The sequence below is a fragment of the Vidua macroura genome, chromosome 30, assembly GCF_024509145.1.
Source record: "Vidua macroura isolate BioBank_ID:100142 chromosome 30, ASM2450914v1, whole genome shotgun sequence".
Taxonomy (NCBI): domain Eukaryota; kingdom Metazoa; phylum Chordata; class Aves; order Passeriformes; family Viduidae; genus Vidua; species Vidua macroura.
Window position 1 is genome coordinate 2,522,606 of NC_071600.1, and position 27,218 is coordinate 2,549,823.

General features: G+C 54.6%; 2 protein-coding genes and 2 pseudogenes across 3 annotated transcripts in view; 2 read left to right on the plus strand and 2 right to left on the minus strand.

The window, feature by feature from the left end:
* Positions 1–27,218, plus strand: part of LOC128820667 (uncharacterized) — a 2,212,279-nt pseudogene that overhangs the window by 1,404,187 nt on the left and 780,874 nt on the right.
* The window catches only part of LOC128820669 (uncharacterized), a 1,091,286-nt pseudogene that overhangs the window by 403,787 nt on the left and 660,281 nt on the right, over positions 1–27,218 (minus strand).
* The window catches only part of LOC128820751 (olfactory receptor 14J1-like), a 102,697-nt gene that overhangs the window by 33,953 nt on the left and 41,526 nt on the right, over positions 1–27,218 (plus strand). The gene's annotated exons all lie outside the window — the stretch shown is intronic.
* LOC128820710 (olfactory receptor 14J1-like) lies at positions 1,010–4,059 on the minus strand. Of its 2 annotated transcripts, none has more exons than XM_054001528.1 (2): positions 3,862–4,059; positions 1,010–1,965 (listed from the first exon to the last, which is right to left on the minus strand). In XM_054001528.1, the coding sequence occupies exon 2, from the start codon at positions 1,940–1,942 to the stop codon at positions 1,010–1,012; it is 933 nt and encodes a 310-aa protein (XP_053857503.1). In that variant the 5' UTR covers positions 1,943–1,965; positions 3,862–4,059. The 2 variants fall into 2 exon arrangements, with proteins under 2 accessions (XP_053857503.1, XP_053857502.1); XM_054001527.1 differs by lacking the exon at positions 3,862–4,059 and adding an exon at positions 2,058–2,258.

Below are 27,218 nucleotides of genomic sequence, written 5' to 3' on the forward strand. Positions count from 1 at the left end.
GCCCCAGCTCGGGCTGCTGCTCTGCAGAGCACGGGGGCTGTGCTGCCCGGGGCCCTGGGCTGCCTCTGCTGGGCTCTGCTGCTCAGCCAGGGACACTGAGGCACTGATGGTGCTCCCTGCACTGACCCCCTCCCACCCAGGCTCTGCGGGGCCATGGAGGCTGCTCAGAGGTGCCTGCCTTGTTCCAGGGCTGCCAGACGGGCTTGGGGCTGCCCTGGATCCTCCTGGGGGAGTTCCCTGGGGGTCAGGAGAGTCAGTGCCCAGACTCCTTTCCCTGTGCCTGCTGTGCCCCCTGGGCTGCAGGGCTCTCCTGGCTCACAGCAGACATTCAGTCCTTGATCTCGGGGTGACCCCACCCTGCACAGGCCTGTGCCCAGTCAGCTCCACTCCCTGCTGGTCCCTGGCACACACTGTCCCTGCAGCTCCCCTGTGTTCTCCTGGCACCTCCCAAGGCCCTCCAGGCAAACGTTGCCCTGCCATCAGCCCTGGCACAAGCTGCAGAGCCCAGGAAGGTTCAGCACAGACCCTTCAACATCTGATGGGCACTGGCCACCAACAAGCAAAACCTGACCCAGACCCGAGTCCCCTGAAGGCCACACTGGAACCCTGATCTCATCCCACTGAGCCCTGGGAGAATGAGGAACACAAGGAGCCTCTTGAGAGTCCTGAGAGTGACTTTGGAAGGGAGCAAAGTCTTGCTGCCCTCCCCTCAGGAGATGCCCTTTGCTGATGGAGCTGCTCTGGTGGAGCCCAGCTGTGTCCCAGCAGTGCCCATGGCCTGTCCCTGCCTGCAGGCACAGCACAGACACGCAGCAGGACAGTGACCAAGCTGCCAGGAGCTTTCTACAGATAACTATTATAATTTTTTTTTTTTTAATAAAAAACATTATTACACTAGAAAAATAATAAGAAAAGGTCCCAACGAAAAAAAAATTGACAAAAAGGGAAAAAAACAGCTGAGATTGTAAAGAATTACATTCTGAAGGTTTTGAGCAGAAAAAAAGAGAGTTTATTGTTTCTGAAAGCACCCAGTCATCAGTCTCCACACTGCAGCCTTGAGCTCCTGGTTCCTCAGGCTGTAGATGAGGGGGTTCAGGGCTGGAGGCACCACCGAGTACAGAACTGACACTGACAGATCCAGGGATGGGGAGGACATCGAGGGGGGCTTCAGGTAGACAAACATGATAGTGCTGAGGAACAGGGAGACCATGGCCAGGTGAGGGAGGCAGGTGGAAAAGGCTTTGTGCCGTCCCTGCTCAGAGGGGATCCTCAGCACAGCCCTGAAGATCTGCACATAGGAGAAAACAATGAACAAAAAACAGCCAAGTGCTAAACAGATGGAGAACACAATGAGCCCAAGCTCCCTGAGGTAGGATTTGGAGCAGGAGAGCTTGAGGATCTGTGGGATTTCACAGAAGAACTGGCCCAGGGTATTGCCATGGCACAGAGGGAGGGAAAATGTGTTGGCCGTGTGCAGCAGTGAATAGAGAAAGGCACTGGCCCAGGCAGCTGCTGCCATGTAGGCACAAGCTCTGCTGCCCACGAGGGTCCCGTAGTGCAGGGGTTTGCAGATGGACACGTAGCGGTCGTAGCACATGATGGTCAGGAGGGAAAGCTCTGCGGTAGCACAAAAAGTGAAAAAAAAGAGCTGTGCAGCACATGCTGTGTAGGAGATGGTGCTGGTGTCCCAGAGGGAATTGTGCATGGCTTTGGGGACAGTGGTGCAGATGGAGCCCAGGTCACTGAGGGCCAGGTTGAGCAGGAAGAAGAACATGGGCGTGTGCAGGTGGTGGTCGCAGGCTACGGCGCTGATGATGAGGCCGTTGCCCAGGAGGGCAGCCAGGGAGATGCCCAGCAAGAGGCAGAAGTGCAGGAGCTGCAGCTGCCGCGTCTCTGCCAGTGCCAGCAGGAGGAAGTGGCTGATGGAGCTGCTGTTGGACATTTGCTGTGGCTGCACATGGGCACCTGTTCATGGAGAAAGGACAGTGACAAGTCAGGAGAGGCTGCTTGGAGCCAAACCTGGGGCATTCCCTGTAGCCTGTCCTACTGGGACTCACCCACCCTTGTTCCTGCTCTGGGCAAACCTTCACCCAGGTCCCTGCCTGAGCTCCAGCTGTGCTGGCTGAGTGTGCCAGGAGCAGCCAGGGCTGTGCGTGGGGGCTCTCAAGGAGCCATCCCTGCCCCCTGCCCTGGGTTTGTGGCCATGTGGCAGAGGGACAAGGCTGAGTATTCAGGATTTGTCAGGGGAATCACTTCTAATACAGAAAGGGTTGGTAACATCTACACTTCCAGGTCTGAAGGATGGCAGGAGCTGGTTTCAGGAATTGTTTTCCTAGCCACACAACATTCCTGGCTCTCTGAGGTCAGAAATCCCCAGCATGCCTGCTGCACTCAGAGTTTGGCACTGATAGATGGGAGAGGCAAAGGATTCCCTGTGGCTGAGGGAAGGTGAGGGGCTGGATGGGCTTGTTCCCCCAGCACTGCTCTGCTCAGCCCCCTCTCCTTCCCTGAGCATCTCCCTGGGCCTGGACATTCCCTCCTGAGAGGTGCCTTGTCCCTGCCAGCGCTCACAGAGCCCATCCCACCCCGTGTGCCCTCGGCCCGGCCCTACAGAAACCTGCCTGTGTGCAGGGCCCTGGCTGGGGCAGGGTCTGTGTGCAGCTGGGCAAGGGCAGCTCAGGAGAGCCCTGCTGGGCCCTGCCAAGGTGATGCTGCTGCTGTCCAGGGCTGAGCAGTGGCTGAAGACCCTTTGGGAGGCTGCCAGCAGAGAGACTGACCACCCAAAGTCACAGTTCTGGAGTCTCTGTAAATGTTCAAACATTCCTTTGATTATCCTGTGTTCCGTTCAACTCAGAATGTTCTGTCATTCTGGGATTACAATTCCTCTTCTGCTTCTCTCATCCCCCTCTTGTCTATGAACAAAAGAGAAAAAAAAACAACCCCTTGCAACAGTGTTAGAACAGTAAAGTAAAAACCAGACCTTTATTGGAAGCTTTAAGGTGTCCCAGTGGGGATGAGGCACAACCGGTTCCTGACTTCAACAATTTATAAAGGTTGATTAATTAGGATATTTAACAGGAAAATCCAATAAGAGATTCAGTTGTCCAAGTTACACACCCCTGTCTCACCGATTGGAGAAGGTCCAAGGGCTTCTTTGCCCCACTTTTTTTATGACTGCTCACATTCTGGTCAAAAACCCAAATGTTCTTCTTGTAGGTCCTCTTCCTGATAATAAGAATATACAGTATTTTAAAAATGTGTTTAGATAGGTTATTGTTCTAAAGACTAAGAGAAAGGTTAGGAAATGTACTAGAGTTAATTAAGGATTACAGTTATAGAAGTATATAATAGTAGTTTAATAGAGTTAATTAAGAGTTTAATAGCGTAAAGTAAGGATTATAGTTTTATAACTATATAATAGTAATCTATAGAGCTATAAAAATATAAAAATGTATCAAAAGCAAAAATCTTTCTGTCACCACCCCAACTTTCCCATCCTTCTCCAAGCAGGAAATTAAAAACAGTCTCAGGAAAGCTCCTGAGCTTTACAGCAATCCCAGGCTTACCTTCTTTGGGAAGTGTCCTCCGGAGCTGTGCCCAGGCTGGTCTGGAGCTGGGAGCAGCCCTGCCCCAGCCAGCAGCTCTCAGCAGCAGCACCTGCCCTGCTCAGGGTGGCTCCTTCCCCCCACAGCTTCTGGCCAGCGCTGGCAGCAGCTCCCCGGGCCGGCTGAGAGCTGTCCCTGGCAGGCAGCAGAGTCCCTGGCCCAGCACAGCGCCCTGGGCTGCAGGACCCTGCTCTGCAGGACAGCCCTGGGCACCCCTGGCTGCTCTGCACAAGAGATCATCAGAGAATGTACTCACAGGGGCTGTGGGCATTGGGATGTTCCAGCTTGAGGAGATCACTGCAGGAGCTGCAGCTGCATTGTCCTGCAGCCAGAGGTTCCTGTGCCAAGGGCTGGCAGTGATTCTGCCCCAGGCACTTCTCAGCACCTTCCCAGCCCTGACTGATTGAAGCTCTCTGTGCCTCTGGGCTGTGCCCGCGCTGGCTGCAGGCAGTGCCCCAGCCCTGCTGGGCTGGGAGAAGAGCTGCTCATCCAGAGAAATGTGCTTTTGAAGCTCTGCTTGCTTACCAGCATCACCCTCTGTGCCAGGAGCCCGGCCCAGCTCAGCAGCACAGACACAGCACAAGGACTTGAATGAGCCTCTGGGGCTTTGTGCTCAGGCCCTGAACATCAGGCCCTGAGAGGGAGCTGCAGAAACCTCTCCAGAACTCCAAGTCAGAATCCAACTCCAAAGTTTCCTTGATTTTAATGGGTCCCAGTGAGGGACATGACTGAGAAAGTGTCCCCAGGCCCCAGGCAGAGCAGAGAACTGGAGGCACTGATGACAGGTGGGGACAAAGAGAAGCCAAGTCTTGGTGGCCTGGGGCACAGCAGGGTCTGTGCCACCAAGGGCTGTCAGGAGACACCTTGTCCTGAGGCCCTGGGGCCTCCTGGCACAGCCCCAGCCAGGCTGGGCACTGTCAGCCCCTTGTCCTGCCCTCAGCATCCCCCCCTAGCCCACATTCCCAGTGGCCTCAAGGATCTGCTGGAAGGAGTCCCTGGGGAGCCTTGCTCAGCAATGGCCCTGGGGGCTCCACAATGCTCCCAGGCACTGCAGGTTTTGCAAAGGACTTTGGCTTTGGCTTTTGCCTTGCAGTCTCTGAGAGCTTTCTGCAATCATGGCCTCCAATTATCTGCTGTAATTAGTCCCTGGAGTGGCTTGGTCAGGAGCAACACTCAGTGGGCTCATTAATGCTTCAAGGTACTTCAGTTCTTTTAAGGTACTTGGTGTTTCCCTTTTGCTACAGACTCTGTGAGAGGTTTGTGCAATCATGGCCCCAATTATCTGCTTTAACGAGTCCCTTGAGAGCTTTGTGCTGACACTCAGTGGGGCTCATTAATGCTTTGAGATACTCAACTTTTTTAAGGAACTTTGCGTTTTCCTTTCCACATGGTGAGGTTTTTGTGCCATTTTGAATCTCTGAGAGGTTTTTGTGCCATCCTGGCCTCCAGTTCTCTCCTCCAAGGAGTCCATGAGGAGCCTGTGTTGGGGATGGACCTCAGTGGCACCCATTTAATGCTTTGAGACACTTTGGGGTTTTCTTCTGACTTTGACTCCTAGAAAGGTTTGTGCAATCTCCTCTCAGGCCCTGAGGTTCCAGGGCTCAGCTCCAAATGCACCACAGGGCTCATTAGGATCAAGCAAGTCCTGACAAACCATGGCTCTGCCTTGATTTCCCTCTTGTCTGGGGCAGTTCATTGTTTCAACAATTTGAGATTTCTTGGTCAATGCATTAATTAGCGTGGTGGGTTCAGTGCTGGCTAATTACCAGTGCACTCACTAGAATATACTTACTCATTTCCTGCTCTGAGATAGGATTAGGAGAAAGGCAAAGTGGGCTCAAAACTTTTAAAGGGTATAAAGAAAAATTTACTAACTGTAACTAAAAGAAAGAGTAATAAGAATCAGAACAAAACTTTCAGAACACTTTTCCTCTCTCCCTACAATCTGACCATGTAAAGAGACAAAACCTAAAGTTTTCTGTCATTTTACTACTCAAATAGTCTTTCTTCTGTTCACTTAGGGAGAGAAGTTCCTCTTGTTAATGTTATGGAGACTTCTCCAAAAGAAAACAGTTCTCTCATGACTTTTCATTTCCACAAATAGCAGCTGCCTGGAAAAATCTGCAATCATGATGGCCCTCCCAATTTTTACAGCTTTTCCCACTGCTGTGTTTATGGGCCATGTCAGCTTATGGGGTATTGGTTTAAAGAGGAGCTGTTTAAGAGCAAAGGTTCTCTTCATTTATTTCTGAAATCATCTTCATCTCTGGGAACAGAGGTCTTCTTCTTCTCTCCCTGAGGGCACAGGGTCTCATCACTCTGCGCTCTTTCAGTGTTCAAACTTCTCATGGGATCACAGCTACTGCAACATTTCCTTCTTTTAGCATGGAGGCCTTTGCTGAACAAGTCATCTCCCCATTCTTTTCAATGTGTTATAGGGAAAAAAAAGAGAGTCTGATGTATCAATTCATCCTGCTCCATGGCTTTAGCAGAAGATTTCAGCCCCAAGATCAAGGCATCTCCTCATCCCTCCCATCTGGGACTCAACTTCCTCTTCACTGACCTCGGTGTCTTCACGTTGCTCCTCTGTGTGCCTGCACTTTGTCCTTTTCTCTCCCTGGAGGGAGGATGGAAGCACGGGAAGAGTCAATATCTGAGCCGGGGCCTGCAGATGGTTGCGTGAGCCCGGCCGGGCTGGGTCCTTGCGGCCGGAGCTGTTTTCCCATGGAGGTTTGTGCAGCGGCTGCGCTGGGGCTGTGTCAGGCTGGGCGGCGCTGGGGGCAGGGCCAGGATCTCAGCAGCCAGGCCAGAGCAGAGCAGCAGCACGGCCGGGGCCGATGGCTTCTCCTGGCCCTGCCCGCTGGTTGCGGGCCAAGCCCAAGGGCGGCAGAAGCTTGGCCGAGCCGGCCCGGCCCGGGGCTGCTCCTGGGGCCCGGCGGATCCTGGCTGGGCCCGGGCTGGCGGCGGGGCAGGGCTCGGCAGCGGCCAGATGTCAGCAAGCGCAGCCACGGCCCGGCCCGGCCTCGGCCCCGCGGCCTCCCCTCCCCTGCCCGGCAGCCGATGGGGCCTGGCGGGCTCCCTGGGAAGGGGCCCGGCCCCACGGCAGGAGCCGCCCGGCCCGCCCCGGCCCAGACGGGGGCTGGCCCGGCCTTGGCACCTCTGTGCTGGCCAGAAGGGAAAGAGACCCAGCCAGGCTTCTTCCTCTTTAACTTGTGTCTTCACAGAGGCATGTGCAGTTCCCTTAGTGGTTTAACAGATTGTCAATTCTCAAAGCTAATAGTTTTTTGTCAGACACGGAGGAAACTGCTAGCAGTGTCTCTCAGGACATCACTTCTGTGATGCAAAACCACCACAACAGCACCGAGCACAGAGCTCCTTTGTCTGTATGTAGTGGCCATGTGCCTGAGGCCTCAGAACCCCACCTTGGGAGATCTCTGGGCACTCTCCAAGGTGTTTTCAAATGAAAACATTCAGCTCATAGTCTAAGAAAATCACCAGAGGAGAGGGCCTACCTGACCTGTCTGTCCTGGCTACTTTTGTTATATCTCGCAATCCTTGGATATACGGAATTTGGGAGGCCAAGTTCTAATTTTGGCCATGGTCTTTGTCAAGAAAGCTGGTTTTTTTCCATAGGAAGGAAGGACAGAGCCCCAGTGCTTCAGGGGCAGATGAGAGGTGACCACCAGAGGCCACGGCCAGCCAGAGCTGGCAGGATTTTCTGAGAGATACCTTTGCATAGAGGAAAATTCTTAGGGATCGTATCAATTTTAGGAATGGGCATCTGAAAAGAGGGACAGTTCTTTCCCATAGCAAGGAAAGCATGGAGCCCCAGTGCTCCAGGAGCTGATGAGAGGCAGCCCTTGGCATTCCAAGATCAGCCAGACCTGTCAGGTGGCCCCTGGGAGGCCAAGCCAGCCAGACCTGTTCCATGTTCCCTCGGTTCCATGGGGCCCCACAGTGTCCCAATGGTCCCTTGCTTCCAGGAGGCCCTGAGGTGTCACAATGCCCCCTTGGTGACACGAGGCCCTGAAGGGTCCTCATGGTCTCCATGGTTCCATCAGGCCCCACAGAGTCATGATGGTCTCTGGGTCCATGAAGCCCCGCTGTGTCACCATGGCCCCTTGGTTCCATGGGCTCCAGTGGTGCCACAATGATCCCCTTGGTTCCATGAGGTCCCCACAGTGTCACAGGGATCTCCATGGGAAGGAAAGAACCGAGCCCCAGTGTGGCAGGGGCAGCCCCCAGAGGCCAAGGCCAGCCAGACTTGACGGTAGTGGCAGATTTTGGCTGGGAGCAACCCTTGGATATAGGGAATTGTAGAGGTGGAATCCCAATTTCAGCCATTTCTGTGTAGATAAGAAGGACAGTTCTTTTCCATAGGAAAGAAAGTACAGAGCCCCAGCATTTCAAGGGCAGAAGAAGAAAGATGTGGCTCCTGGGAGGCCAAGCCAGCCAGACCTCTCTGTCCTGGTAGCTTTTGTCTGAAAGCAACCCTTGGATATAGGGAATTTTGGAGGTGGAACCCCAGTTTCGGCCATTTCTGCATAGATAAGAAGTACGGTTCTTTTCTGTAGGAAGGAAAGCACAGAGACCAAGAATTTCAAAGGCCGAAGAGAAGAGAGGTGGCTCCTGGGAGGCCAAGCGAGCCAGACCTGTTTGTCCTGGCAGCTTTTGTCATGGAGGAAACCTTGGATACATGGAATCTGGGAGGAGGAATCTCAATTTTGACCATGGATATCTTGAGAAGAAGAACGGTTCGTTTTCATTGGAAGGAAAGCACCGAGCCCCAGTGTTTTGAAAGCAGGTGAGAGGCATCCCGAGGAGGCCAAGGGCAGACAGACTTTTCTATCCTGGGAACTTTCCCTGGGGAGCAATCCTTGGATGTACAGAGTTTTGGAAATGGAATCCCAGTTTTGGCCATAGGCCCCTGGAGGAGAAGGACAGTTCTCTGCCATAGGAAGGAAAGCCCAGAGCCCCAGTGCTTCAGGGGCAGATGAGAAGCAGCCCTTGACATGCCAAGGTCAGCCGGACCTGTCAGGTGGTCCCCAGGAGGCCCAGCCAGCCAGACCTGTTCCATGTTCCCTTGGTTTCGTGGGACCCCACAGTGTCACAATGGTCTCCTTGGTTCCATGAGGCCCTGGAGTGTCACAATGTCCCCCTTGCTTCTGCAGTGTCACAATGGCCCCGTGCTTCCATGAGGCCTTGCAATGTCACAATGGCTTTGTGGTTCCACAGAGCCCTGATGTGTCACAATGGCCCCTCGGCTCCATGCGCCCTCGCTGTGTCACAACGGCTCCTCTGTGACACTGCGGGCTCCACAAGGTCACCATGGACCCTTGGTTCCTTGGGGGCTCCGAGTTCCACAATGGCCTCTTGTTTCCATGAGGCAGCACAGTGTCACACTGGCCCCTTGGTTCCATGGGCCCCAACAGTGCCGCAGTGATCCCCTTGGTTCCACAACTTCCCACAGTGTCACACTGGCCCCTTGGTTCCATGAGGATCTGGAGTGTCACACAGGTTTGTGACATTTGTCCTTGCTGCCCCTCACATCCCACTGCCCCACAAACAGCCCTGAGCCACCCGTGAGGGACAGGCCCTGCTGTGCCAGGCTGGGCTCAGGGCTTGGCCTTTCTGCTTCCCCCAGCCAGCCCAGGCCTTGCTCAGCATTGCAGTTCCCTGCTCTGAGCCTTTGGCTCCCTGCAGTCCTGGCCTCAAGGAGCTGCTCTCATCAGTGCCTGGGGAGCTTTTGGCAGTCCCTGCCCTCAGTGGGGCCCAGTGATGCTGCAAGGGACTTGGAGTTTTGCTTCTGACTCCTTGAGCAGCTTCTTCAAATTTCTCTCTGTGCCTGAGGGTCCTGAACTCAGCCTCAAATCCACCGTGGCAGTCATCAAAATACAGAAAAACTTTGGAGGCGCTACTTCTTCCTTCACTTGTCTCCAAATCTCCAAGCCTTGTGCAGCTGATTGGATTTAGTCTCGAGTTCTATTAAGGAGAAAGATTTCAAAGTGTACCTCATTACTTCTTTTCTTTAATCAAGTGACTATTTTTTTATTTTCCAGTTCAGAGAAGAGCTGATAGAAGCATTCCCCAGGTGATCTTGATGCTGAATGTCTCCTTAGGAGGTCTGGGCATGTAGAAGAATGAGCCCCTTGAGGACTGACCCTGTTTGGACAAGCTGCTCCTCAGCCCCAGCCTCACCACGTCTGACATGGCCCACCTGGCACTGACATCCCTGTGCCCTGCAGCAGAACCTTGTCCCTGAGCTCTGCAGCTCCATGTCCCAGCCCACTGCACCGTGTCCCACCTGCTCTCCTCAGGGCTCTGCCTGCACACAGGCCCAGGAGAAGTTTTCCTGTTTGTAAGGAAGGAATGGAAAAGCCTGAGCAGGTTTCCTGAGCAACAAACCCCACTCAGGAAGCACCTGCTCAGTACAGGCTGCCTGGAATGGTGTCACCTTTCTACAAGGGACAGTGTGGCCAGAAATGATCTCTGGAAGCAGAATTCTCTGAGTTCTTGCAGCTGAATTCTCTGTCCCTGTCCTTTCCCTGGATCTCTATTGCAGATGGAAGCTGCTGGGGCCATCCTCACCTTTAACCTCTCTTTTGAATACAAACAGATGTTCCCAGCTGTGTTAAGCAGGATTTGCTCCATGTTTCTATAAACCTTTTGTGTTCCCCTGCAACGAAGGGGCCACTTTGGTGCTGAGGGGGTGACGTGGAAGCAAGGAGTCAATTGTGACCCTGGGGTCCCATGGAAGCAAGGGGCCATGGTGACACAGCAGGGCCACGTGGATCCAGTGGTCCATTGTGACACTGTGGATCCAAGGAGACCATGGAGACACCCCCAGAACCTCATGGAACCAAGGTGAGAGGGTGACCTCTGTCAGTGGGACCCCTCTGTGCGCAGGTACCCCCACTCCTGGGGCGGCTGTGCCAGCTCCCCCACCAACCTCCAGCCCTGGGAACCTGGAGCAAGCGGAAACCACAACTTTGCAAATGCTGCCTGTGCCTGAAGCAAATGGAAAGAGAACTGGGGTGTGGAAAATAAAGATTGTTTATTTTCAGAAGAACAGCAATGAGAACACAGAACACATTTACATTGTAAGAATATTTGTAACAATGACTGTCTATAGAACGTATATACCTAAGAACATATCTAACAAAAGTCTATGAAATGTATTTACAGAAGACAAAAAGAAGCCCTAAAATCTATATCCTAAAGACAACAACAAACTCTAAAACGTATGTACAAAAGGGTGGCATCCCTGTCTGGGATCTCCATCCGTCCTTGAGGAAAAGCAAGTGCCACAGTCACTCCAATCAGGCAGAGAGGGCTCTTCCATGTGCCCCCAGGCTGGCACAGCAAGCACAGGACAGGCTGGGGATGGCCACCAGAATCCAGTGCACGGGTACCACATCCCTGAGCAGGGACCACCCAGCCCAGTCCCAGCCTGGCAGCAGGGGACCCACTCTGCCTGTGGGGACCACGTCCTGCTGCTGGTATTGGTCTTCATCCCAAGATCATGGCCTCTTCCTCATCTTTTCCATCAATGTCCATGTCCTCAATGTACTTTTCCACATCCATGTCCATCTCCTCTTCCACATCCACCTCCATCTCTTCCTCTGCAGTCTCTTCTCCATCCACTTCCATGTCCTCCTCTGTATCAGTCTGCATGTCCACCTCCATCTCGTCCTCTCTGTCTGTGACAGCCTGCAGAGGTAGCAACACCTCAGAGTGGGGTCCCTGTCCCACACCATCCCCACAGAACTCCAGCCCAGCCGGGCAGCTGGGGGGTGTCCACCTCCATGGAATGGCACCGTACCTTCCTCAGGACCAATGTCAGCATCCTGCAGGGATGGATGACAAAATCCAGGCAATCGAGAGCTTTCAGGACTGATGGGAGTATCAGGGCGCAGGTGACAAGAAGGGTGACAGGGAGCATGGTGAAGGCTGAGCTGGCACAAGGGCTGACACAAGGTGGGCTGACACAAGGGCCAGTGGTTGTGTTGTGCTCTTTGCTGGACGCTGGAAGTTCCAGCTGGAACGTGGAACGTGACATCACAGTTGTTCTAAAGAGCATCTTGTTGCAAGCTGAGCAATCTTCCCCCAGACCATGCTGCTCACAGCCCCGTTCCCAAGGATGGGGCATCCACAGCCTGGACCAGTGCCTCACCACCCTCAGTGTAAAAGAGCAGCTTCCTTAGATCCCACTTCAATCAGCCTCCTGCAGTTGAAAGCCATCCCCCCTTGTCCTGTTGCCACAGGCCCGGTGGAACACTGTCCCCGTCTTTCCTGTGGGACCCTTCCAGTCCTGCAGAGCTGCAGTGAGGCCTCCCCAGTGTCTCCTCTTTCCAGGCTGAGCATCCCCAGCCCCACTTGGCCAGCAGTCAGTTAGATCAGGGGGAGTCAAGGCTGAAGTCAAATAGCATCAGAAATTGAGAGATGGAAGCTTTAGGCCCAGGTTTGCCTCTCTAATAACAGAGGAGGGGAAGATGGTGGGACACTGGCTCTGTTCTAACTGGTGAATATTTTCTTTTTTTTTTTTTTTCCTTCTTTTCTGTCATGCTGATGCAGGTTTGCTGTTTGAAAGGAAGCTTGGCACAATATCCATTGTCTTCTCCATTTGTGAAACACTGAGCAGAGTCTGGGCAGACTGATGATGCAGAGCAAAACCTGCAAATATACCTGTGATCCTGAGCCTGGAGGATGCAGCTAAACTCAGCCAAAAATAATTTCTGGAAAGTCAAGCCTGGTTTCCATTTTTTTTTGAGTTTGGCTATGCCAGCTTCACCAGTCATTTATAAAAAAGCAAACAAAAAACTCAAACCAAAACAGACAAAAACCCAAACAAACAAACCCATGCAAACCAATCAAACAAAAAGATAAAAAACCCCAAATAAAACCAAAGGGGATGAGGAGTTAGTATTAAGTTGTGAGGATATCACAGCAGGCAAAAGGCTACTTCCCACAGGATCACAAGCTAAAGACACAGGATGAAACTTGGCAAGAAACAGGGAACAAAACTTGCAGAAATGAAGGGCAGAGCGTGCTAAAACCAGTGAGGAAATTGCTGAAACTGCCAACAAGAGACTGCACATGCCTGGAGGAGAAAGGTGAAAAGGGCACGGCGATGAAGACGTCCAGCCTTCACCAGGGGACCACGGAGGAAGACGCGGAGCCTTCCTCAGTGCCACCTCCAGCGTGCGCTGTGCCTGCGCCTCGCGTGCGCTGATGATTGTAATGAGTGCTGAGAAATACTTTGCATAACCACACCTTTTCTAGAGCAAACCGTGAGTATGCATAAAGTATAACCCTATATTGCAATCTGCTGTGTGCCTGAGCGTGTGTTAGGAGGAGATATCCCCGCGCACCCGGCGCGCTGAATAAAGCAAATCCCCGCTCCTTGGACTTGGTCTCGGAAGTGTCTCCTGGCCCGGTTTGGGGCCATTCCTGACCACAGGGTTCTGTCAAGTCACAGTGGAACCTTGGTGCCACATTGTTCCACGGCCTCACAATGCTCTCCTGGCTGCCATGAGGTCCCTCCCTCTGTGACACACTGCAGCCCTGGTTCCATGAGGGTCTCTTGGGTTCCACGGTGCACGCCTTTTTCACATCTGAGCCTTGCTTCCACGGGTTCTGTTATGGACAAATTCAATTGGGGAGGCCAATTATAGATAAATCAATTAACAAGAATTTATTAAGCAAGCGGTAGTAAGCAAAAGATGCTCTTTAGATCAACTGTGATGTCATGTTCCACATTCCAGCTGGAACTTCCAGCGTCCAGCAAAGAGCACAACACAACCACTGGCCCTTGTGTCAGCCCACCTTGTGTCAGCCCTTGTGCCAGCTCAGCCTTCACCATGCTCCCTGTCACCCTTCTTGTCACCTGCGCCCTGATACTCCCATCAGTCCTGAAAGCTCTCGATTGCCTGGATTTTGTCATCCATCCCTGCAGGATGCTGACATTTGTCCTGAGGAAGGTACGGTGCCATTCCATGGAGGTGGACACCCCCCAGCTGCCCGGCTGGGCTGGAGTTCTGTGGGGATGGTGTGGGACAGGGACCCCACTCTGAGGTGTTGCTACCTCTGCAGGTCCTCACAGACAGAGAGGACGAGATGGAGGTGGACATGCAGACTGATGCAGAGGAGGACATGGAAGTGGATGGAGAAGAGACTGCAGAGGAAGAGATGGAGGTGGATGTGGAAGAGGAGATGGACGTGGATGTGGAAGAGTACATTGAGGACATGGACATTGATGGAAAAGATGAGGAAGAGGCCATGATCTTGGGATGAAGACCAATACCAGCAGCAGGACGTGGTCCCCACAGGCAGAGTGGGTCCCCTGCTGCCAGGCTGGGACTGGGCTGGGTGGTCCCTGCTCAGGGATGTGGTACCCGTGCACTGGATTCTGGTGGCCATCCCCAGCCTGTCCTGTGCTCGCTGTGCCAGCCTGGGGGCACATGGAAGAGCCCTCTCTGCCTGATTGGAGTGACTGTGGCACTTGCTTTTCCTCAAGGACTGATGGAGATCCCCGACAGAGATGCCACCCTTTTGTACATATGTTTTAGAGTTTGTTGTTGTCTTTAGGATATAGGTTTTAGGGCTTCTTTTTGTCTTCTGTAAATACGTTTCATAGACTTTTGTTAGATATGTTCTTAGGTATATACGTTCTATAGACAGTCATTGTTACATATATTCTTACAATGTAAACGTGTTCTGTGTTCTCACTGCTGTTCTTCTGAAAATAAACAATCTTTATTTTCCACGCCCCAGTACTCTTTCCATTTGCTTCAGGCACAGGCAGCATTTGCAAAGTTGTGGTTTCCGCTTGCTCCAGGTTCCCAGGGCTGGAGGTCGGTGGGGGAGCTGGCACAGCCACGACCATGTGCCAACCAAACCAGGGTGACCTGGACCACATGGTGTTGCTTAATGAGGTTTCTATAGCAGCACACAAAAATTAAGTTACTCAAGAACTGTTATTCCCTTTATTCAATTCCCTGTATTCAAGGTTACTCAAGAACTGCTATTCCCTTTTTCTCTCAATGCCCTCGTGATGCACATTGGGCACCAAAATCTGTCTTGGTTTGAAAAGACAGGTGTCCGGTAAGGAAGGCAGGAGCCTTCCTGGAAACGGAAAATGTAAACCCCCTCCCTCCAACTCATTATAATTTTGAAATTAAAAGGCTCTCAGGCAAAGATATGGGAATAGGAATAACAGTTCTTTACTAGGAAAATTAAAAATATAACTGCAATAATACAAACAAACAAGAAAACCCAAACAACTGACAGAGTCAGAATACGACCTGACACCCTGTGGGTCAGGGTGTTGGTAGCAGCACCCCCAAACCCAGCTGGGGGAGCGGAGGTTTGGGAGGAACAATGGGAAGGGGGTGGGAGAGGGGGCACAGGGGGAGGTGGGAGCCGCTGAGGTTCCCCCAGGTCACCCCAGGTCACCCCAGGCCCTGTCCCAGCCCCCCCAGTTCCCTCTGCAGCCCCGGCTGAGGGGGCTCAGCCCAGGAGCCGCCGTCGTTCGGGGCTCCCCCGAGGGCAGTGAACGGGAGAGCTCCCGGCTCGGAGAGGCCCCAGCGGAGAGGGGATCTTGTCCCTCCTCGAGGGCCTTGAAGGGTCTTCAGGCCCCTCTGAAGAGGAGCTTTCCTCTTTTTAGGTTTTTTTGGGGGGCTCCCACCACTCCAAGGGTGTTTTTCCTCCCCATTTTAGGGTGTTTGTGGGGCCGCAGCCTCACAAGTCCCTTTTTAGGGGGGATCATGATGGCTTTAAGTGACATTTTTTATGGGGCCCCCACTGCAAGCCCCTGTAGGAGATGTTTTGCCCCCCCAGGGTGGATTTTTGGGGTTTAAGGGCCCCCGCTCTGGTCGGGTCCGACTCTAACTCCCCTTAAAAGGGCAACACCACTCCCGCTGATTCTGGCAGCGGAGCCCGGGGGTGTTGGGAGTTCCTGGAGGATTTGGGGGTACCTGGGAGGGTTTGGGGGTCCCAGGAGGGTTTGGGGGTCCCAGGAGGGTCTGGGGGTACCTGGGTGATGCCGATGATGGCAATGGGGACCCCGTGCTGGGTATAAATGCTTATGATGAATTCCTGGGGGCGTTTTGTGTATCTCCAGGGTTTTTGGGGTCCCGGTGGATTTTTTGGGGCGTTTCCAGGGGAGTTTTCAGGATTCCCAAAAGGGAGGATTGGGCGATCCCAGGGGGAACTCAAGGCTGTTTCGGGGTACCTGCCAGTGACAGAGATGGGGACCCCGTGCCGCGTATGAACCTTCTCAGGGGGCTCTGGGAGGTGTTGGGAGGTCCTGTGGGAATTTTGATGTCCTGGGAGGGTCTGGGGGGGAATCTGTCTGGGGTTCTGCGGTCTTGGGGAGTTTTTGGAGGGCCCAGGGATGGTTTTGGGGTCCTGGGGAGGTTAGGGTGTCCCGGGGGGTTGGGGGTTCCCGGGAGGGTTTGGGGGTACCTGGGCGATGCCGGTGACAGAGCTGGGACCCCGTGCCGGGTATGAACCTCCTCACTGTGCACGGGCAGCGTCAGCGTGTTCAGGGAGATCCTGGGGGGCCCGGGGTCACCCCAAACCCCAGGGGACCCCAAATGCTCAGGGACCCCCCAAACTCCCCTCACCGCTGGATCTGCTGCAGGCAGGGGGGCACCAGCACTCGGCCCCCACCCTCCACCGTCACAGGGGGGCTGTGGAAGAAATCTGGGGGTGCACGGACAGGTCCGGGGGGACCCCCTGAGTCCTGGGAAAGGGGAAACACCGGGGAACTCCCAGGAATCCCCACTGGGGGGTTAGCGGAGATCCAGGAGGAGTTTGGGCGGGCTTAATTGTGTCACTATCCTCAGGAAAGGGGACTCCAAGGGTCCCCGGTGTCCCCATTCCCAGCAAAAGGTGGGAAAACCCGGGCTGGCTGGGAATAGGGGTCCCAGATGTCCTCGGTGTTGAGGAAAGGAGGGGCTGGGCGCTGGGAAAGGCAGGAATAGGGGTCCAGGGGGTCTCTGGGTGAAGGAAAAGGGAGCTCTGGGGGCTAGGAGAGGCGGGATGGCCGGGAAAGGGGTGCGGGGGTTGCTGGTGCCGGATAAGGGGTGCAGGGTGGAACCCACGCCGGGAATGGGGGTGCGGGGGGATGGCGGCGCCCGGGAATGGGGGTTCAGGGGCCCCTTGGTGCTCCGGAATGGGCGACCAAAGAGTCCCGGTGCTGGGGGTCCCCCTCAGCTCTCACCGCCCCCCAGGGCCCCAGGAGCGCCCCCAGCCCCAGCGCTGGAGCCATCGCGCTGCTCCTCCTTGAAATGAACAGGGCTAATGCCTTTATTAATGTTCAGCTCTTTATTGAAAAGATCAGCTGGGCAGGGGGCTCGACGCAGAGCTCGCCCCCGCAGTCGTAGCTTTTCCAGGCAGCCAGAAGGAAGGCGGCGTGCAGAGTCGGTCACTGGAGTCCTCAGCAGCAGCTGTCCTTTCTCCTTCCGTGGCACACCGGTGGCCCGAGGATGAGGAGGCGTGGTGTGCAGACTCTGTTGCTGAAGTGCAGAACAACAGCTGTCCCCGCTCCTTCCGTGGTGGCAGCACCAGGGCTCTCTGTCTCTATCTCCCTGCTTCTCAGAGCCTAATATAGTCTGTTCTCTCTTAGGTGATGGCGATGGTTAAAAGCCAGTCAGGGGATGTGTTTCCCTCTTCCTCAGCTAGGGCATTTATCTAGACTCCTCTATTGTGTTCAGTTTTTGATTTATATTCATTTTTATCTCCTAAAAATACTAGCATGATCCTAAGGGGTTTCTATTTGCATGTTAGTCTCAGAGTGGCAGCGTGGAGGGGTGGGGGGCCGGTTGTTCCCAGGTAGTTTAAAGAAAACAAACAGAGCAATTAGCTAATTAGCATTTCAATATCGGTCTTTTAGTGTTGCCATGGGAACTAGGAAAGCCCTGACCACGTTTCTGGGGAATACCTGGAAACTATTCATAACAAATCCCTCCTCTATTTCTTTGATCGGGCTTAAGCCCGCATCAACTTACAGTCCTTGGCTTTTGAGGGCTACCTTCTTTTGGCATTTGTATACTTTCACTCAGGACCGAGGGTAATTCTATTGTTCTTTAGGAACCAAGTTGTAACTCCTTTGGCTAAAGGACACTTAGTCTTATTAAACAATTACCAAGTACTTAAACCTTTTCTATGGTACTTTAACTCAGAAACAGTTCTTAACACCTCACTGTATATCAGTCTCTAGCAAGTCTTCCTTAAAGTTAATTTTAGGTCCTCTGGTTTCTTAATTATTGTCCATGCACAAGAGGAGGCGGGTGACACTGTTGGGTCTGGTCTGGCGTCTGGGGGTGGCACTGGTCCTTTAACTCTGGTGACGTGGGTCCAGCCTTTTTCTTGGGTCCGTACCGCAGTGTGTGTGGTGAGTAGTACCTGGAAAGGTCCTTCGAATTTGGGGGTTAATGGAGTGGTAGTGTACCAGGACTTTATCAACACCCAATTCCCAGGACTGATGTGGGCATTGGCGTCCAGAGGGGAAGTTTGGGAGAGATACCCCTTCTTTCGGAGGCCTTCTAGGGATTTTCCTATGACCTCTAAATATTTCTGAGTTGCTGCCTCCCCTTCCAGATAATCTGCTGTACTGAAAGGGGTGATTAAAAAAAGGGAGTCCAAACATTATTTCATAGGGAGAGACCCCTATGTCAGACCGAGGTCTGGTTCTGCTGCACAAGAGAGCGAGAAGTAAACACCTGAGCCAATTCATCTTTGTTTCTTCAATTAATTTAGTTAACACATTTTTAAGAGTTCTATTCATCCTTTCCACTCTTCTAGAGCTTTAAGGATGCCATGGGGTGTGCAATCTCCACCTTACCCCCTGGACTTTTGTTACTTGATGTAAAGTTTGAGTGACAAAATGTGTACCTTGGGCTAAGTCAATGTTATTGACTAGCCCATATCATGGTATGATGTTTTCTAAGATTATTCATGCAACTTCCTGCGCAGTTTCCTTTTTGGTTGGGAAAGCCTCCACCCAGTGAGTGAGGTGATCCACGATCACTAGTAAATGTTTGTACTTTAATTTTCCCATGCAGGATCAACTTTTGGGCTTCTTTTATCAGGATAGCTGCTGCTGCTGCGATTACTTGCAGGCAATTTGGCCATCCTCTGGCTACTGGGTCTAGTAGTTTTGAGAGGTAGGCTATTGGCTTTTTTTTTTATCTTTCCCACTTAAATACATTCTTAGGGCTTCTTTGAGCAACTCATTCATGTTCTTTTCTTGCCAGTCCTCTTATCTTTTCTAGTTTTTGTCTAATATCGGGTCAGGATTTGGTGACAAACTAGACCTTTAAGAGGACTTGGCCCTCTGGGCTATCTGGGTCTATATTTAAATATAACTGGAATTTTCGTTTTAGTTGGTTAAGCCAAATTGCCGGGGTCTCATCCTTCTCCTCAGTACCATCAAAGGCCAATTTCGTGTTGCTTCCTCTAGGGATACTCTTTGATCCCTCTTATCATGAGGGACCTATAGTCTCTTATGTTTTGCCTACCTTCTTGTTGGCTGGGACTCCAGTTGGGGTCCACCAAGGGCATCCCTTGGTTCCCTGGGGGCCCCAATCCACCCTCTCTTTCCCATATCTTCACCCCTGCCGCTCAGATCATCTGGACCTTTCTCAGAAAGAACAGAATGCTTAGAATAGCTCAGGTCTCCCCAGGTACAAATACTCAGCCCTAGAAATTGGTCCAACTGGCTAGATATTCCAACGGGGTCTTCCACTAAATTTCTTAGCTCTTTCCCAAATCCCCGGACTTTGGAAACTGCCAAAGGTGCATCCACAAACCTAACTCCCCCAGCTGCTCTACCCACAGGAACCCCTCTAACGGGAAAGAGCCCCTCCACCCTTGGTGCTTTGGATTGGGTGCCACAATAGGGCCCTTTTTCTAAGGCACCAAGCAGGGAAATAGTAGTGGAGAGAGACACTGGAGGCCAGGGGGCATGCCAGGTGATGAACCAACCCTGGGCAAAGGTGGCCTCAGCTCCCAAGTGGGAGGAGGCAAGGAAACTCCAGCTGGAGAAGGGGAAGAGGGAGTTGGGGAGATGGTTGAGGAAACTAAGGGAAGGGATGATGAAACAGAGGTGGGAAAATGGGGGAAAGAAATCAGGGACTTAATAGGAGGGGCTGAAGGACCAACTGGGGAAACTGTTGGGGAAGTAACAGGAGCAGAAGGGGACAGGCAATCGAGGGGGTCCCATTCCTTTATTTTTCTAGTCTCCCCCTCTCTATTCCCTTTGTCTTCCTCTCTATTTCTTTGTAATTTGCATATTCTCACAGTCTCATTATTTATAGAATTCTCCAGCCAGCAAGCTGCATGAGATAGTTGTTCTATATCAAGGCCCTCTCTTCTGATTACACATCCACTGATCTTGGGTTCCATACCACGGCCACTCTCCCCGTAATTCTAACTTCGGCCATACTTCCTATACTGTAATGTATCATCTTACTCTTGTCTAGATCCTTCATGATCTCCCGAGAATCCCATTAGTCTAACAGTTGCCCCAAGGGGCTGTTAGGGGGAATTCTCTTTGCTTTGGAAGGATTTGCTCTTTTACTATAACCTCTTCCCATTTTCAGGCCTCAAAAACAAAAAAAATATATACCTTAAATGGTGCTTCTATCTAAAATGGAATATACTGACAGGCAGCTAAAGCGCATCTGACCCCTCCCAACTTCGTATTTTGAATCACTTGACTAAACTTAATCTCTTTTAACTAAATTCCCCTCTTGGCACTTTACATTGTCTCTTGGCCAGGACAATCACTAGTCATACTCTTATCTATTGTCTTCTGTTCTTTTTCTCTTTGGCCTAAGTTTTGAACTCCTTGATGGACTTTCTAGCCTTGTACCCCTGCTAAGTCCTGACCAAACTCTTACTTGGCCTTTTGCCTAACCTTCTTACTAGGCTTGGGAAGCTTGGTCTCCCTGCCGAGGTAAGGTCGAACGTCCTGCCGAGCCTTACACTCGAACTCCGGCCAAACCCCCTTGCCTGACTCTCCTACTAGGCTTGGGAAGCTTGGTCTCCCTGCCGAGGTAAGGTCGAACGTCCTGCCGAGCCTTACACTCGAACTCCGGCCAAGCCCCCTTGCCTGACCCTACTAGGCTTGGGAAGCTTGGTCTCCCTGCCGAGGTAAGGTCGAACGTCCTGCCGAGCCTTACACTCGAACTCCAGCCAAGCCCCCTTGCCTGACCCTACTAGGCTTGGGAAGCTTGGTCTCCCTGCCGAGGTAAGGTCGAACGTCCTGCCGAGCCTTACACTCGAACTCCGGCCAAGCCCCCTTGCCTGACTCTCCTACTAGGCTTGGGAAGCTTGGTCTCCCTGCCGAGGTAAGGTCGAACGTCCTGCCGAGCCTTACACTCGAACTCCGGCCAAGCCCCCTTGCCTGACCCTACTAGGCTTGGGAAGCTTGGTCTCCCTGCCGAGGTAAGGTCGAACGTCCTGCCGAGCCTTACACTCGAACTCCGGCCAAGCTCCCTTGCCTGACCCTACTAGGCTTGGGAAGCTTGGTCTCCCTGCCGAGGTAAGGTCGAACGTCCTGCCGAGCCTTACACTCGAACTCCGGCCAAGCCCCCTTGCCTGACTCTCCTACTAGGCTTGGGAAGCTTGGTCTCCCTGCCGAGGTAAGGTCGAACGTCCTGCCGAGCCTTACACTCGAACTCCGGCCAAGCCCCCTTGCCTGACCCTACTAGGCTTGGGAAGCTTGGTCTCCCTGCCGAGGTAAGGTCGAACGTCCTGCCGAGCCTTACACTCGAACTCCGGCCAAACCCCCTTGCCTGACTCTCCTACTAGGCTTGGGAAGCTTGGTCTCCCTGCCGAGGTAAGGTCGAACGTCCTGCCGAGCCTTACACTCGAACTCCGGCCAAGCCCCCTTGCCTGACCCTACTAGGCTTGGGAAGCTTGGTCTCCCTGCCGAGGTAAGGTCGAACGTCCTGCCGAGCCTTACACTCGAACTCCGGCCAAGCCCCCTTGCCTGACCCTACTAGGCTTGGGAAGCTTGGTCTCCCTGCCGAGGTAAGGTCGAACGTCCTGCCGAGCCTTACACTCGAACTCCGGCCAAGCTCCCTTGCCTGACCCTACTAGGCTTGGGAAGCTTGGTCTCCCTGCCGAGGTAAGGTCGAACGTCCTGCCGAGCCTTACACTCGAACTCCGGCCAAGCCCCCTTGCCTGACCCTACTAGGCTTGGGAAGCTTGGTCTCCCTGCCGAGGTAAGGTCAAACGTCCTGCCGAGCCTTACACTCGAACTCCGGCCAAGCCCCCTTGCCTGACCCTACTAGGCTTGGGAAGCTTGGTCTCCCTGCCGAGGTAAGGTCGAACGTCCTGCCGAGCCTTACACTCGAACTCCGGCCAAACCCCCTTGCCTGACTCTCCTACTAGGCTTGGGAAGCTTGGTCTCCCTGCCGAGGTAAGGTCGAACGTCCTGCCGAGCCTTACACTCGAACTCCGGCCAAGCCCCCTTGCCTGACCCTACTAGGCTTGGGAAGCTTGGTCTCCCTGCCGAGGTAAGGTCGAACGTCCTGCCGAGCCTTACACTCGAACTCCGGCCAAACCCCCTTGCCTGACTCTCCTACTAGGCTTGGGAAGCTTGGTCTCCCTGCCGAGGTAAGGTCGAACGTCCTGCCGAGCCTTACACTCGAACTCCGGCCAAGCCCCCTTGCCTGACCCTACTAGGCTTGGGAAGCTTGGTCTCCCTGCCGAGGTAAGGTCGAACGTCCTGCCGAGCCTTACACTCGAACTCCGGCCAAGCCCCCTTGCCTGACCCTACTAGGCTTGGGAAGCTTGGTCTCCCTGCCGAGGTAAGGTCGAACGTCCTGCCGAGCCTTACACTCGAACTCCGGCCAAGCCCCCTTGCCTGACCCTACTAGGCTTGGGAAGCTTGGTCTCCCTGCCGAGGTAAGGTCGAACGTCCTGCCGAGCCTTACACTCGAACTCCGGCCAAGCCCCCTTGCCTGACTCTCCTACTAGGCTTGGGAAGCTTGGTCTCCCTGCCGAGGTAAGGTCGAACGTCCTGCCGAGCCTTACACTCGAACTCCGGCCAAGCCCCCTTGCCTGACCCTACTAGGCTTGGGAAGCTTGGTCTCCCTGCCGAGGTAAGGTCGAACGTCCTGCCGAGCCTTACACTCGAACTCCGGCCAAGCCCCCTTGCCTGACCCTACTAGGCTTGGGAAGCTTGGTCTCCCTGCCGAGGTAAGGTCGAACGTCCTGCCGAGCCTTACACTCGAACTCCGGCCAAGCCCCCTTGCCTGACCCTACTAGGCTTGGGAAGCTTGGTCTCCCTGCCGAGGTAAGGTCGAACGTCCTGCCGAGCCTTACACTCGAACTCCGGCCAAGCCCCCTTGCCTGACTCTCCTGCTAGGCTTGGGAAGCTTGGTCTCCCTGCCGAGGTAAGGTCGAACGTCCTGCCGAGCCTTACACTCGAACTCCGGCCAAGCTCCCTTGCCTGACCCTACTAGGCTTGGGAAGCTTGGTCTCCCTGCCGAGGTAAGGTCGAACGTCCTGCCGAGCCTTACACTCGAACTCCGGCCAAGCCCCCTTGCCTGACCCTACTAGGCTTAGCTTCCTTGCCTGCCATGGACATCCTACCTGCCCTGTTATCCTGTCCTGCCTGCTGGGGGCATGCCCTCTGCCTGGCGGGACTTGCTGCTCCTGCTTGCTAGGACATCCCGCCCTACATGCCCTGTTATCCTCTCCTGCCTGGCGGGGACATGCCCTCTGCCCGGTGGGGACATGACGCTCCTTTCTGCTTGGACATCCCACCTGCCCTGTTTTCCTGTCCTGCCTGGCAGGGACATGCCTTTTGCCTGTCGGGGACATGCTTTCTGTCTGCCAGGTACATGCCCTCTACCTGCCAGGTACATGTCACTCCTGCCTGCTAGGACACCCTGCCCTACCTGCCAGGGACATCCCACCTGCCGTCCTATCCCATCCTGCCGGCGCCGGGGACATGTCCTCTAGGACCTCCACATCCCACCTGCCCTGCTGGGGATATTCCCCTTGCCCTGATTGCCAGGGACTTACTTTGCCCATAGGGCACCTCCACACGCTCGGAGGAGGGCCTGCTTTACTTCTAAGGAGACGCCTCAGTCGCTCCTCTATTCCACTCGCTTCCCCCCGTTCCCGGCCGGCCCCTTCGCAGGAGTCCGGAAACGCGGTACTAGCGGGTCCCTCTCACTTCGGGGGTCCGAGCTGCCGGCCCCCGTCTCACTCACTCACTCATTCGCTCGTCTCCCGGTTTTTCTTACCCATCCGATGCTCCTCTGCGTTGCTCGTCTCACGCGGATCCTAGGGTCTGAAGGTAGCCAGCAACTCCCGAGGGTCCCTCGAAGCAGATGGTTGAGCTGTCCAGCTGTCCGGGGGTCCTCTTCGGGCGTGGCTCTCCCGGACGAGCCCCCAAATTGAAATGAACAGGGCTAATGCCTTTATTAATGTTCAGCTCTTTATTGAAAAGATCAGCTGGGCAGGGGGCTCGACGCAGAGCTCGCCCCCGCAGTCGTAGCTTTTCCAGGCAGCCAGAAGGAAGGCGGCGTGCAGAGTCGGTCACTGGAGTCCTCAGCAGCAGCTGTCCTTTCTCCTTCCGTGGCACACCGGTGGCCCGAGGATGAGGAGGCGTGGTGTGCAGACTCTGTTGCTGAAGTGCAGAACAACAGCTGTCCCCGCTCCTTCCGTGGTGGCAGCACCAGGGCTCTCTGTCTCTATCTCCCTGCTTCTCAGAGCCTAATATAGTCTGTTCTCTCTTAGGTGATGGCGATGGTTAAAAGCCAGTCAGGGGATGTGTTTCCCTCTTCCTCAGCTAGGGCATTTATCTAGACTCCTCTATTGTGTTCAGTTTTTGATTTATATTCATTTTTATCTCCTAAAAATACTCCCATGATCCTAAGGGGTTTCTATTTGCATGTTAGTCTCAGAGTGGCAGCGTGGAGGGGTGGGGGGCCGGTTGTTCCCAGGTAGTTTAAAGAAAACAAACAGAGCAATTAGCTAATTAGCATTTCAATATCGGTCTTTTAGTGTTGCCATGGGAACTAGGAAAGCCCTGACCACGTTTCTGGGGAATACCTGGAAACTATTCATAACACTCCTCACTCCCAGTATGATCCCAGTATGATCCCAGTAGAACTCAGGCACCCAGGAGCTGCTCCCAGTACGATCCCAGTACAGCCCAGATGCCACTCCTGGCATCCCCCCCAGCCCTCTCTGCGTCCCGACCTGTCCCGGCTCCATCCCCGCCCCTCCCGCGGCTGGGGGGACTTCGGGAGCGGGGGAGGAGGAGGAGGAGGGAGGAAGAGGCGGAGCGGCAGCAGGGAGCAGCCGGAGGAGAGGGGAGGATGAACCGCGGGGCTCCGGCACTGCCTGAACTCGCAGCACCCCGGGAGCATCGCCCCCCATCCCGCAGGTGCCCGGGGAGGGGGAGCTCGCCCCAAATCTCCCGGGGCTCTCTGGGTTTGGGTTTTTTGGGGGGGATGTTTGGAGCTGGCAGGGCTCCAAAGCCGAGCCGCAGCTGGCCCTCGAGGGGACATCGGGGGGTCCCCGGGAGGTGTTTTTGGGGGGTCCCGGTGGGCGGTGGTGGCGGCAGAGCCCCAGCGGTTTTGGGGAGCCCCGGGAGAGCCGCGGCTTCCCTGAGCGGGAGCCCAGAGAGAGGAGAGCCCCGAAGCCCCAGCGGGGACCCCGAGAGGGGGGGACCCCTGGCAGTGCCGGCACCCCGGCAATGGGGGGTGCTGGGGCTGGAGGGGCGGCACGGCCGGGAAAGGGGTTCGGGGCTCCCGGGGCCGCCAGGGGCTGCTCCCACCATGGGGGGAATTCCAGTCATTCCCCGTTATGCAATTTGCCCCCGGCACAGTCCCAGCTGTTCCCAGCTGCTCCCACTTTACTCTGGTGTGTTCCCAGTTCTCCCAGTTGCTCCTAGGATAGTCCCAGTAACTCCCAGAATGATCCCAGTGTAAGTCCAGTATGTTCCAGTCACCTCCAGTATGATCCCAGTATAAGCCCATTTGTTTCCAGTCACCCCCAGCATGCACCTAGTGACTCCCAGTTCCTCCCAATTGCTCAGAGCTCCTCCCAGTCACCCTCAGAATGGTCCCAGTTATTCCCAGTATATCACATTTGTCCCCAGTGTGCTCTCATTTGCCCCCAGTAGTCTCCTACTCCATCCTGGTATGATCCCAGTATGATCCCAGTCTCCCTCAGCGTGATTGTAGTCTGCCCTGGTATGGGCCCAGCTGCTCCCAGTATGATCCCAGTACAATCCCAGTACAAACCAGTCCCTCCCAGTGCTGCCACTCCTGGCATCCCCCAGCCCTCTGTGCGTTCCCCCCTCCCGGCTGTCCCGAGAGGAGCCCCAAGGGCTGGCAGTGCCCAGGCAGGGTCCCCAGCAAGCCCCAGTTTGGATGTGCAGCCCCCAGTTTTCCCAGTTTGCCTCTCCATTTGCCCGGGCCGGGTTCCCCCCTGGAACAGCGGGTGGGAGCAGCCGAGAGCCCCGCGCTGCCCATCCCGACCTGGCCCGGCTCCATCCCTGCTCCTGCCATGGGCTGCCAGGGCTGCGGGAACGGGGCACCGAGGGTGTCACTGCTCCTGGGGCAGGAGGAGGAGGGAGGGAAGAGGAGGGATGAAGAAGGAGAGCCAGAAGGGATGGAAGTAGGAGAAGGAGGTGGGCTTAGGGAGGCGGAGGATGGGGGATGGAAGAGGAGGCACAGGAGGTAGAGGAAGAGGAGGGAGAAAGGAGGATTAAGGAAAAGAGAAGTAACCACAAGGTTGAGCACCCCCTAAATTCGCAGCCCCCACCCGTGGGATCATCACCCCCCTGATCCCATGGGTGCCTGGGGAGGGACAGTTTGGCTCAGATATCCTGGGGGGTCCCTGGGTTGGGTTTTTTGGGGGGATGTTTGGAGAATGAAGAACTGCAAAGCTGAGCAGAAAAGGCCCCTTGGGGGACATTGGGGGGTCCTGGTGGCGGCTGCCGGCAGAGGCAGCCTGGAGGAGCAGAGCCCTGTGTCCCCCAGGAGCCCAAAGTGGGGAGCGCCGCCATCGGTGGGACCCTCAAGAGCCTGGAGAGGGGCAGGGGGGACTCCTTGGAGCCGCTGCAGCCCAAAGCAGAGAAGAAGGGGACAAGGGAGCCCGGGACCCCAAAACCCCCAGCATTCCTAAGTGAGGAGATGGAAATGGGGGGAACTTTTTGGGTTCCTTGGACTCCCAGCAGCCTGGGGAGGGCAGGGACCGAGTAGATGGGGGACCCCAAGTCCAAGCGTGACCCCCAGCAGCTGGGACAGGGGGAACCCCAAACACCAAAGGGGAGGGACCAGGGACGAGGAACTCCTGGGAGGCATTTTCAGGGCTGAATCTTGGTGTTTGCGAGGTTTTTATGGAGCCCAGATGGCCGGTGACTTCTACAGATGGACTTGGGCAGAGGGACCTTCAAACTCAACGTGTTCATCCCTTGTTTTTCCCCAAACCAGGATTTCCCATTCCCAGACCTTAGCCAGATTTAGGAGGAGGCTGCGAGGAAGAGGAAGGAGCCCTGGGACACCCAGGCAGGCGAGGAGGAAGTCACTGCCCCTTTCCCCCTCTCTCCTGTTCCATCTCCCAGCCCAGCAC

What these genes read in the sequence shown, in the direction of transcription:
- LOC128820710 (XM_054001528.1), bottom strand. Translation starts at nt 1,942, where the DNA reads ATGTCCAACAGCAGCTCCATCAGCCACTTCCTCCTGCTGGCACTGGCA.